This window comes from Paramisgurnus dabryanus, chromosome 7, assembly GCF_030506205.2.
Source record: "Paramisgurnus dabryanus chromosome 7, PD_genome_1.1, whole genome shotgun sequence".
NCBI classification, from domain to species: Eukaryota; Metazoa; Chordata; class Actinopteri; order Cypriniformes; family Cobitidae; genus Paramisgurnus; species Paramisgurnus dabryanus.
Genome location: NC_133343.1, coordinates 29262762 through 29276069, shown reverse-complemented (window position 1 = coordinate 29276069; position 13308 = coordinate 29262762). Strand labels below are relative to the sequence as shown.

The window sequence follows — 13308 nt, the reverse complement described above, 5'->3', positions numbered from 1 at the left end:
GATGAAATGCAAACACTGATCACCATGATGGTGGTTTGTTGAAATTGAAACTCAATTTTGCTATCAAATATTTTCTCTCTCTGCACTAAAGGACAGTGCCGTGCAGATAAAGAGGCAGTTTTATTATAGTAACATCCCCTTATGACATCACAAGTTGAGCCAACAAGGGTATGTTTTTACATGCATGCAGAGAATGGTTTACCAAAACTGAGTTAATGGGTTGATCTTTTTCACATTTTCTATTGACCCACTTATAGCACTTAAACATGGAAAAAAGACAGATTTTCATGATATGTCCCCTTATTAAGGTGCTTGAAATGTTCTTCACAGCCATGCCATAGAAGAACCATTTTGGTTCCTCAAAGAACTATTTAGTCAATGGTTCTTTAAAGAAGCATTTCTTTATACATGTTTATAATCTGAAGAACCTTTTTCATCTTAAAGAATCTCTTGTGATGTTAAAGGTGCTTTAAAGAACCTTGAAGCACCTTTATTTTAAACTGTGCACTGTCTCACTTCTGAAATGTGTTTCCAAACTTAAATGCTCATCAGTTCATTTTGTGAACTTTTGTACAGACTATAGAGAGACTTTCAGGCTATGTTTACATTAATGCGTTTATGCTTTAAAACGCGTTACTTTTGCTACGTTTACGCCTTTCATCTACACTACATCACCGTTTTCGACCCTCATAAACGGATTCGTTCGCAAACGCTGAAGACCCTGTTTTAGTTTGAGAACTCAGACGTTGCTCTGAGTGTAAATGAACGTAGACGGAGTCTTATGTAAACGAACAGCTGATGTTAACGTGACAGCGCATCATTTTCAAAGTAAAAATTATTTTATTCATGTAAATGTTGGTTTGTTACGGAGGTTTTGCCAAAAATAGTAAACATCTACCAACCAGCTATTATAAACGCTATATCGGATAGTTTTAACATGTATCCTTATAGATAATGTCTGTTTTATATGAATGTTTGAGTATTGTTGGGTTTAATGTGTTTATGTTTTGTTTAAATGTAGTTAGCTTATGAAAGATAGACTGTAATTTTAAATGCCATATAGGCGTTGCAAAGGCCAATATGAAGGGAGAATTGTAATGGGTCAGACATTATTTTCCAGTTTAATGTAAGTTTTGTTTGCTACTTTAAAATGAATTTCGTTTCAGATAATTTGTCTCTTAATTTTAATCGATGTTTTGTTGATAAGTTTTGTGAATATAAATTAATAAAAACAATAAACTCAACGTCATTAATATAATGCTCGTTTAGGCGCTTGGCTTTTAGCTATTTGTGTGTTGCTAGCGGAGGACGTGCACGGACCTCGCACACTTTTAAAAATTAATGCAATAAGCATTTCTGGTAAAGGCTAAAGAAATACTTCACCTCTTACTATGTTTGATTGAAGTTTGAATTTGCTGATTTATTTTTGCTTCAAGTTCGCTACTGTTCAGTACTGTTCACTTGAATGCTTTCTTTTTAAATCATAAAGACCTTTCTGTTTAGTTATAAAATAAAAATTAACCTATTAATCATATTAATATGTTGTAGGGGGGAGCTAGAACAGTATAAGTGTTTATGTTTTGTTTAAATTTAGTTAGCTTACGAAAGATAGACTGTAATTTTAAATGCCATATAGGCGTTGTAAAGGCCAATATGAAGGGAGAATTGTTATGGGTCAGACATTATTTTCCAGTTTAATGTAAGTTTTGTTTGCTACTTTAAAATGAATTTCGTTTCAGATAATTTGTCTCTTAATTTGAATCGAAGTTTTGTTGATAAGTTTTGTGAATATAAATTAATAAAAACAATAAACTCATCGTCATTAATATATAATGCTCTTTTAGGCATTGCGCTTTTAGCTATTTGTGTGTTGCTAGCGGAGGACGTGCACGGACCTCGCACACTTTTTAAAATTAATGCAATAAGCATTTCTGGTAGGCTAAATTAAAACTTCACCTCTTACTATGTTTGATTGAAGTTTGCATTTGCTAAAATTTATTTTTTGCTTCAAGTTCGCTACTGTTTAGTACTGTTCACTTGAATGCTTTCTTTTTAAATCATAAAGACCTTTCTGTTTGGTTATAAAATAAAAATTAACCTATTAATCATATTAATATGTTGTAGGGGGTAGATAGAACAGTATAAGACTTTCCCAAACACATTTTTATAGGTTAAAAAATAATGTCTGTTGTAGTGGCCGGCAAAGGATCTAGCTATGAATTTTTGTCAATATCGCACACCCCTAGGCTGCGTAAACGTGCAGGTAAGCTATTATTAGAGTACTAAGTTATTTTACACTTTTATGCTCATGCCCAGTTACATGATTGGTCATGTTTCATGCGTTTATGGTGGTGTATAGTGTGGATGAAGATTCTTTTTAAAATGCCAGTATAAACGAGGATCGTTTTCATTTTAAAATGCCGTTTTAAAACGCAAATGCTCTAATGTAAACATGGCCTCAATGTATGCAAATGAAAACTAATGAACAGATTCATAAACATCATCAAGCCATGTTTCTATTCAGCCTGTCTTATAGAGCAGTGCTTGACTTTATACTGTCACACTCAGAGATGTGTCCCATAATGAAAATAAAATGGGATTTGAACAGAAAACAGGAAGAATGTTTCTAATTGTTTTTCTCCTATAATCACTCATTTATTTGTTATTACTCAGACTCGACTTACTGTCATAACACACACACACACACACACTTTTATGCAAACACAAGACTTTCTATAGATTTAATGGTTTATATATTGATTATTGAAGGAATAACTGGCGACGGGCCGTTGAATTAATTCGGCACAACCTGAAGTGGAGTTACACTGCGGATGTGGATTATTTTTAAAAAACTCAAAGCACCGGAGTCAATAATTTCTTATACCACAGTCACCACATACATTACTCTGGTGGTTATTTAAAGACATTGTGTGTTTATCAAAAAATAATCAACACCTGTGGAACATTTCTCAACCAATCAGAATAAAGCATTCAACAGGCCTGTGGTATAACTATTGATTTATGCAAATATTGAACTCTATTAAACTTGGATATGATGTAGAGCTTCAGGTCAGATCTTCATGATTCACTAGAAGTCAATCTGACAGTACGAGTGGATTTAAAGCACAGTTAATCTTTATCTCATCTGAAGACTTTTAGATTTTCTTTCATCATCTAGTGTGAGATGGGTCTCTTGTTTACCCCTGTGTGTTGTGTTGTGTTGTGTTGTGTTGTGTTATCTCATCCTCAGGGGGAGATTTGGGTCTCATGTTTGTTGCTAGAATTCACTGTGGCCTGATTTCAGTCCAGGATAAATAAGGCCAGCTGTATTTATACACACACATATATATAGATGAAGTGTGCATATAATTATCAGCGTATAATCAGCTGGAAAATTATTTTTACCCCTCAAACTGAGTCGTCATGCTCAGAAGTGTTTGTGAAGAGGAGAATCTGGGTCTTGTTCCCTGAAGTGAATCTCATCGGGTCATTCTCTGATAGACTGATAACACAATGCTTTGATTGTAAGATTTGCTGGGAGCGCTGCAGATCTGAGGCTCCTAAACGCTTCAATAATCTCATGAAAATCTATTTATTATATCTCTCATTCACCCTTACACCTCTCTCTCTCTCTCTCTCTCTCTCTCTGTATCTCTGTATGGACAGTTGTGTGGTGATATCGGCGCGTATATGTTAGCAGATATGGCTCACATCAGCGGTCTGGTAGCCGCTAAAGCCATTCCTTCTCCGTTTGAACACGCTGACCTCGTCACAACCACCACACACAAATCCCTGCGAGGATCCAGGTACGCTTGAGTGCCTTCGACGTTTACTTTCCTTTAAATCTGAGCCGTCTTTCAAAGAGCACCAGAGGAGGTTTGAGACCTCCAGAAACCAAATACAGTACAGTGTGAAATGACTGCAGAAAGACTTTTCTTCTCTCCTGTATGTCCTGTAGTTTTATTATCATTACATTGCATGATTAATTCAGTCCAGTTTTGTAAAAGTAAAAAGTTAATTTGCAATTTTTTTCATGTTTTTTGTACAGTTCTCATACTATAACATGATAAAGGAGTAGACGTTACATCACTTTAATTTAATGTCAAGTTGAATGCATTGCATTATGGGATACAGTATTTCACTCAGTAGTAGCTCATAAAAGTATTTTGTGCATACACAGTTAAACATACAGATTACTAGGGATGCTCCGATCAGGATTTTTGCAGCCGATACCGAGTACCGATTTCTTGTTGTGATAATCAGCCGATACTAAACCGATACGGACTCTCCAAGCTAATACATGCGCTCTTTGATGACTGTAACTGTAAACCTTTTGTTTCTAAAACCGTTATACAATGTTGTCTTTGTTATATTATTTAATTTGTTTTGTTTTGTTTTTTGTTTGAGAATCAAATAAATAAGCTCAACAAATACAAATAAAAGTCTTGTTAAAATGACTGAAAATAAATTCAGTGTATGAAGTAAATCGATGTATTTGTATAAAGTAAATCAGTTCTTCAGTCAAGAGCAGAGAGTGATTTTCTCTTTAATATTATTGAGAGATGAATTAGGTGACTGAGCGAGACCTCGTGTTGAATGACAGGCCGTGTGCGTGCGTTGGATGTACACACTGCGGACAAGAGCAGCTGCGAGTAAAATGTCAAAACTTTCAAATGCATACAAATAACAAATTTTAGGCATGTAGATGCAATGTCTGCAATAAATCTATATATGTTGTATACGCTGTTTAATGGGGATGTGAAGACGCGTCACGCTGCATGTTAGGACTGGAGCGCGCGCTCCTAGAAAACACACAGATCTCTGTAAAAGTAGAGAGAAATCCACATTTGCAGGTCGCACATGAGCAACAGGTTGTAAAATTCAGTCGGCTCTTGAGATCGGCAAATTTTGCAAGTCTCAATTGAGTCATTAAATTGGATTTAATTATGGCCAATCGATCGGAGCATCTTTAGTTACTACCCTATAGATCAGCACATGACCATCATTAACTCGTTGATCTCCTCCTCCTTCAGGGCGGGGCTTATTTTCTATCGTAAAGGTGTGCGCTCGGTGGATAAGAAAGGAAAGGATGTTTTGTATGACCTGGAGGATAAGGTGAACTTCTCAGTGTTTCCTTCACTCCAGGGTGGACCACACAATCACGCCATCGCTGGAGTCGCTGTGGCTCTCAGACAGGTCAATTCACTCATTGAAATATTGTCCTGCTGTTATGCACGATCATCTGAATTCTGCTGTAAAATATCTTTCTCTCTCAAGTGTTAAAGTGATTGTTTTATGGTTATGGTTTCTCCTATCTATGTTCCTCAGGCCACGACGCCCATGTTTCGAGAATACATCGCTCAGGTTCTGAAGAACTCGAAGGCAATGGCAGACGCTCTTCTGAAGAGAGATTACACACTGGTGTCAGGTCAGATCTCATCTAGGTTCTGTATTCATGTTTAGATCTGAAACAGAGAAACATCATGTTCTCTGACAGTCAGATTAAATCTCTTCTTGATATGATTTATGAGCAGTGTGTTAGTGAATAATCACATTAATGAACCTCTCTGTGTGCTTATTAATTCGGTGTTTGGCTTCATGGGGTTAACCGATAGAGATGTTGTGATTTATAACTTACTGACGCATCACATTTACAGTGAACAAGAAAACTATGAAGTTATCAGACCGTAACTTCACTTTTTAAACGTAAAGTTCATTTGTGACCCGATCTGGCGAAATGAGTCGGAAGTCGCAACGTTCTATTTTAAGATATGAGCCGATAATGTGGAAAAACAATGAAATTATCAAAAAAAATATTTTTAGCTAATTTCAAAGAACAGACATTAAAACATAATCTCCCAAAGTTTCGTAGTCCAAATAATTGAGTAAAGGTGTTTAAATGACTATTAAAGTTGAAACAGTTTTACTTAATCCGCTGGAAATTGCTTTTCTCAAATACTCTCGTCACCTCCGAGCATTCCGGGGATCCCCTGAAACGTCACTATCTCTCCAAATATGGTGTTACACGTTGTTTTAGAGCCAATCAGAAATCTTCATAAACGCTGATCGTTTGTCAATGGGAAACCCCGGGGCACCTGATTGGTCCAGCCATCCTCTTGTCAGTCTCGCAGCACACTACTCTCCTATTTAACTCCTTTTTGAATTGTTTACACTGTTATTGTCAACTAGCCTACACAAAGATATGATTGCATAGGCAAGCATTATTTGTTTTCTTTTTGCTTGTCTCTCTGTCTCTCTCATTTTCTCTCACACGCGCGCGCACACGCGAACACGCACGCGCGCCCCCGCGCGCACACACACGCGAACACGCACACACGCGAACACGCACACACGCGAACACACACACACACGCACACACACACACACGCACGCACACACACACACACACACACATTCTGGTTTCCATGTTCTATTCCCTTCCCCTAACTCAAACCCCAACCATCACAAAAACCTTTCTGTTACTTCACATTTTCAATAAACATCATTCTGTTTGATTTATAAGCTTGTTTCTTGGTTTACTGAAATAGCATTTATATTAATGTCTTTGGTCAAATTAAGCTGTAAAATAAATTGTTTATCCCTTTAAAAATCCAATGGATTTTGAAAGATATCTACAAAAAAGGGGCAAAAAACTTTAAAGGCGTTTTTCTCAGGTTTTCAGTTGGAAAAAGAAGACAGACAACCTTAATTCAAATGTCTATATCTTTAAAACCATTCAAGGTATGACTTTGACTAGGATATCATTTGAAAGCTTATTATCTCCTCTTTCCACTGATACCAAAATCTCAATTTTGAAATTTGGGTCACTGTGACTCATTTTGCTGGATCAGGTCACATTTATTCTGCAGTTCTGCTGTTTAATAAATATGAATTACTTGACTATATAAAGAGCAAATTAAGTCTTTATTTTAAACCATAGCATGCATTAAATGTTTAAAGAGATGCTGTCATACTGTATATTGTTCTGGCTCTGGTGACCAATTGCGTCATGCTCTAATTTTCTGATTTATGTTTGAATGAAATCTGTGCATTGCGTTCACAGAGTTTCATAATTGTTTATGAGATCATTTCTTCTTTTACAAATGCAGAAAATTAAATGCGTCTAATCTGACACATAAGGCAGCAACATTGAAACGTAACCACAGGTTGTAAACAGCTGCGGGCGCTAAAGGTGCTAATCTTTAAAATGTTACTGTGGGTCGTAATAAGTGGCTTGCTTTATTTTGGAGAACAGTCCAAACCGCTTGTATTGAAGATACAAAATCTAAATGATGGTTTTCTCTACATGCTAACTTGTTTTAAAGGGGACATATCATAAAAATCTGACTTTTTTCCTGTTTAAAGGTGCTCTAAGCGAATTCACGCGTTTTAGACCATAAAACATTTTTTGTTACATACAGCAAACATCTCCTCACTATCTGGTTGCTACCTGACCGCTGATCAAACTGTAAAAAAACGCGATCTCTGTAGACAGCCCAGGCTCTACAAACTTCAATATAAACACACAGTGGCCAAACCTGCACCACGAAACAAAACAAAGTGTTCCAGCCAATAAACGCCAAGAAGGATTTGGGGGTTGGGTTTGGGCGCGTTCATGAAAGCACGGAAGGGAGGTGGAGGAGTTAAAGTGTGTGTTGCAGGTTCTTTTTTTTACGAATTTGTGCAATTTGCTTGTTGATAATAAACATTTAAACTGTTATCCATTGTATTTTATGTTGTTGGGTATCACAAAACCCGAAAAAGTATGAAAAAGTACAGCGGTTTGCAATGATTCTCCTTTCCCCCACAACGCACTGTATGACGTCACGCTGGGGAGAGAATTTACCAAAGCCGCATTGAGAGCATTGAGAATGACTATAGAAAGACGAGTAAAGTACAGTTCTGATAGCGCAGATTATATATAAATAGATAGATAGATAGATAGACAGACAGACAGACAGACAGACAGACAGACAGATGGATAGGCTAGTATAGAGAGATAGGCAGACAGCCAGATAGCATAACGTTAGCATATCTTCGTGTAGAAAGTAAACAAACAATTAACATACTCGTGCATGCTGGCTTGAGGGGGTCCATGATCCTGCCTGAAGTGGGTGTAACTTTTATGCGATCTTCAGCACAAACGGTTTTGGCAGCATGTCTCTAATCCTGGAAGCTGAGTGAGGCACGTCACATCTGTTCGCGGGGACCAGCGACCCAAACGCACTCGCTTTCTTACAGCCAGTAGCGGAATGGCAATCGAGAGAGTCTGGACTTTCCCGGTGGGTCGATCTGATAATAGTTATACGTTTCGAGTTAACAACACCGTCTGGCGGCGTGATGGGGGCCGGTTCCCGCAGCCCGCTGGTCAAAGTGCAGCCTCTCTGCTCAACAAAGTATATGAAAGTGCTCAACCTGTTCGGCAGGTCCAAACATGTACAGGATTTATAAAAATACGGTGATCAATGAGCGGTTCCTCCTCAAATGGCATAGTCTGTCGTGATGTAAAAGCCGCCGAACGCCTGTTTATTACAGTAACAGTTATGTATGCGGTCCGAGTGTGCTGCAGCTGCTGACTGCTGCGTATAAAATGATCGTGTGATTCGTTATAATCGCATAAACAATATAACAAAGCATCCTTTTATTTCACAAAACAATATATTTGAGATATTATTTGATAGACTAGTAAGTGTGGATTAAGGATGTTTAAAAATCTCTAGCCTGGTGGTCAGGACATGAATGGATCAAATCAGCAGATTTGCGAAGTTTTATTTATCTCCAAAGATATCATAAATAATATTTAGCATGGTATCTTTGCAGTATAACACATTATATATTTCCTACGATGTATATATGATTTCCAAATTGTATACGCAAGTATTAAACAGCAATAAATGTCTCATCTATCTCTATGGCTCTGGCTGAGGCTTTCTCCACTTCTCCCCAGCGTGACGTCATCGCAGAATTGCGTAAAAAAACCCGTTAATACCAAAAACGTAAAAAAAGTGTTCTTTAAGACCATTTTTGAGACATTTTAAAAATTATACACATATCTTGAGTGATTTATGTACCCATTAATCGACAGTGGTGGTTAACCTGCAACACGCCCTTTAACTACACTCAGTTTGTTTGAAAACACATTTCAAAAATCAACACACAGATTCGCTTAGAACGCCTTTAAGTGCTATAATTGGGTCCCCAGTGCTTCTGTCAACTTAGAAAATATGATTCGTTTTAGGTCTCCCCTTATGATGTCAGAAGGGGATCTTCTTATAATAAAACCGCCCCTTAATCTGCACTATCCAACCACGGCACTGACATTTAGTGCAGAGATCAACTCATTTGCATTTTAAAAAAATAGCACACAAAAATAGCACATTTTAAGATGTTATAATAAATGATCTATATTATTTTATTTTTTTTTGAGGTAAAACTTCACACATGTACTCTGAGGACACCAAAGATTTGTTTGACTTTTTAAAAAAGTATTAAAGCTGTTATGGTTGTGCAGTGGATATAATAGTTATTATATACGAGTACTTACACCGTTCAGATGGAGTCTTGGTTTTTACAGTGTGTTATCTTTGTAAAGCGTTCCAGATCCGACATATGCAGAACTAATTGAGCGTCTGTCTGCCGTAACTCCACACGCCGCTGATCTCGCTGAACACACATGCTGTTGTTGTTTTGCCTTCATCCTGTTCGCCTGAGATCTCCGTACAGCTGCTGAAAAACACTTTTATAACCCGTTTCATATTTACCATTCCAAACGCATAAACCAACGGCCGACTGCTGTTTAAAGTGTGAAAGGCCGCTCTCGGTTACTCTTGTTTATTAGTTGGCGAGTCAGTGAAGATGACTGAGTAAACACACGGCTACGGTCGTGACCCGCTCCGTCAGTCTCTGGATGAGGCTCCGTTATAATAGGAATATACTCACTGTTATTGTCTGGCACCACGTGAACATTACAGCTTCTCTTCAGATAAACAAATGAAAATCACGGTGGGGTTTGTTACTCGCAGGTGGAACTGATAATCATTTGGTTCTGGTGGATCTGAGGCCTCAGGGAATGGACGGAGCACGAGCTGAACGAGTACTAGAACTGGTTTCTATCACGGCCAATAAAAACACTTGCCCTGGAGACAAGAGCGCCATCACGCCCGGAGGTCTGAGATTGGGTTAGTAACACGCAAACAGTCTCTACTGGTGTGACTGCATGTCTTCATCATTCAGTAAGTTTGATCTTCTGTGGTATCACAGGAACTCCTGCGCTCACATCTCGACACTTTAAAGAAGCCGATTTTGAGCAGGTGGTGGATTTCATTGATCAGGGCATCAAGATCGCACTAGATGTCAAGAGAAAGACTAGTAAGTGTGGTCTTCATGTGAACCTTTTGAAAAACTCAGCGGTGGTGTTTTTATTTAGTCTTTCTTGTACATTACAATCATTCATTTTTGTCTCTTTAGAGAAACTGTCAGATTTCAAGAGCTTCCTGCTTGAAGACGCAGAGACGGTAAAGCGAATCGCTGATCTGCGAGCTAATGTGGAGGCTTTCGCCCGGCCCTTTTCCATGCCTGGATTTCTGGACCATTAACTCGGGACAGCTGGGTAATGAGGGAAAGATCAATGATTATACCTGCATACACACCTGTCATGTTATCAAATCAGCACATTGATGGACGAGAAGTTTTTCTTTGATTAAATTTATTGTTGGCTTTGTAATCGGGTACTACATTAATAATCATTTACTGACATTAAAAGTCTTAAAATGACCAATAGTATGTAGGAAATGTACCTGCTAACATCCACCACTTGGAAACATTTTCATAAAGAAATGAAATCTTCAGGACAACGGTGTTCAATAGTGATAGTGTGTGTGTGTGTGTGTGTGTGTGTGTGTGTGTGTGTGTGTGCTTGTGTGTGCAAATGCGTGTGCTTGTGTATATGTGCGTACATGTTTGAACATTAGGATGTTTAACATCTTTTTTGTCTTTCATAGACTTCTGATGCAATAATGTTTACTGGACATGTTCCAAATTTTCCTTTACAAACTACAAAATGTCTTCAACTTTTTTAAACTTTCGACATTAACATCAGTTGTTCTTTAATACATCAAGCTATTTTTAAATGTAAAGAGAAGAGAGTTTATCTTTCTAACAGTATTAGTAGTTTAGTGATTACTCGCTGTACATGTTTACTGTTAACAGATGCATTGATATTGATCAATACTCTTTATCTATCACACACACACAATCCAGCACTCGCTGTCACCTCAACAAAACCTCTTTTTATTAAGAAATGATTGTTTATAAATTGACACATCTTTACAAATGTTTTTCTAAGAGCGTCTAATCCCAATAAATTTCTGTAGAAGGAAACTTTACTGTTTGTGTTTGTTTGTGATGTCTTTAGTATGAAGGTTATTGATCGTTCTCCTCTGATCACAAACCGTTTCGTACGTCATCTTCAGCAGAATGATGTTTGAATCAGAGAATTATGATGAAATAAATGTGCGTTTAATAAACATTAAGTACAACGCCTAACAAAACCTGACAATACCTTTTCTATCTTTTCACTTTACCTCACAACCAAAGATATAAGAAATCCTATTTGTTGTTTAAATGAAGGCCACTGTAGAGAATAAATGATTTAATATCATATAATGATTCATTCTGTAACACTGTGTGTTAAAATAACAAGCACAAGCTTTCATCCACGTCTACAGGTTTGATATCTAAAAATATGACACAAATATTCACAGTTTTTGGAAGATTCAGACTGTATGTGAAAGAAAAACTGCAGGAGTAAAAATCAAACTCACTCCCACTAACATGCACACAAATAAACACCGATACAAACACACACAGAGATAAAAAAAACACAAACAAATACACACAGATAGACAAAGTGTGTGTCCAAGGTTTGAAACAGCTGTCCACAGCACTAAATGACTTTCTTTAGATGTTGTGTTGAGATGTCATGGATGGTTTGATGTGAAGATTCTCCTGCACCAGAGACCGATGATAATTTGACAATAAATCAGTGAGCGACAGATAAACGACAGCAGATGTGATTAATAACACTCGAGTGGCGTGTCGCTGTTTAAACGCTTGTCATAATTAAAGCCCTGAAGGATCGAGTGATGTGTGTGTTTACTGACTCAATGGGCTTAAGTGCTGCTTTCTAGTCATATTTAACGTCCAAACAATGGCTAATGTTCAGTCATTATCTCATAATAAAGTGTAACTGTCTCTAATAGAGCAATAACATTAACATCGAGAGATAGAGAGACACTACATCTGGATGAGAGAGAGAGAGAGAGAAAGTAATTTGACGATAAATCAGTCTAAAAATACAGTCTAAAGTCTAAAGAAATGTAATAGATCAAATAACACCTATGAAAACACTAAAGAGCGGCTCAATCTAGCTGTAAAAGACATAAACTACATATTGGAAAAATCAGCACAACTAAAATCAAAAAATGAAATAAAAAAAATATATATCAAAGAATGACAAAAACTGATTTGATCAGCACTGTAAAAAAAACTAAGAACGCTGTCTAATCAGAAACACAGAGATTCATCTTCTTTACTGTGAAACATGAAAACAATACAAACATGCACCCAAAAACTACTGACAATAATCCAGGAGCGGTCAATAAAAAACAATTCTGGGATAACTGGAAAAAAACTGATCATGAAGAATTGGCAATTCAAAACTGGGAATTATGGTAAAATCTTTTCCAAACACAAGGCGGGGTGCATGATTTAAAAAAGAAAACACTTTGGAAAAGGGGAGTCAGGCTGAGTACCAAAACACACTTGTAGCCAATCAGCAGTAAGGGGCGTGTCTACTAACAGACATCATTGCCTGGGTTGTGTATGTGTGGGGCGGGTCTATCAACACAAGGTCCAGATGATATTGGGAAAGGTGCATGTTTGTTTAGGTGATTCCAAATATCAACATCAGAGATCATGCACCCCACCTTTAATAAAATACAAACTGAGCAAACTCAAATAACCAAACATTTGGAAAAGCTAGAATTACAAATTAGAAAAAGAATTAGAAAGATCAGCAAAATCCTTTAGACTTTCTTATACTAAAAAAGAACTTCAATCAAAAATCTAAAAACAAAGCCACAGGACCTGACAGGAATATTAAATGAAATGATCAAACACAGCAGTACTAACTAACCTACAAGCAGTCATTTTAAAATGATTTAATCTGTTCTGAGTATTGGTCACTTTCCTGAAATCAGGGTTTAATATCACCCATCTTTAAAAGTCAACCTGAATAAAACTAAAATA

The 13308-nt window shown here is 37.1% G+C and overlaps 1 protein-coding gene across 1 annotated transcript in view; it reads left to right on the top strand.

Moving 5' to 3' along the window:
- Positions 1 to 11882, top strand: part of shmt2 (serine hydroxymethyltransferase 2 (mitochondrial)) — a 29469-nt gene extending 17587 nt beyond the window's left edge. Inside the window, exons 7-12 of the mRNA XM_065272502.1 lie at positions 3667 to 3806; positions 5034 to 5196; positions 5329 to 5428; positions 10023 to 10178; positions 10261 to 10368; positions 10468 to 11882. Of these exons, the coding sequence (XP_065128574.1) occupies positions 3667 to 3806; positions 5034 to 5196; positions 5329 to 5428; positions 10023 to 10178; positions 10261 to 10368; positions 10468 to 10595 (795 nt within the window). The 3' untranslated portion in view covers positions 10596 to 11882. The remainder of the gene's footprint in view (positions 1 to 3666; positions 3807 to 5033; positions 5197 to 5328; positions 5429 to 10022; positions 10179 to 10260; positions 10369 to 10467) is intronic.
- Positions 11883 to 13308: the final 1426 nt, after the last annotated feature.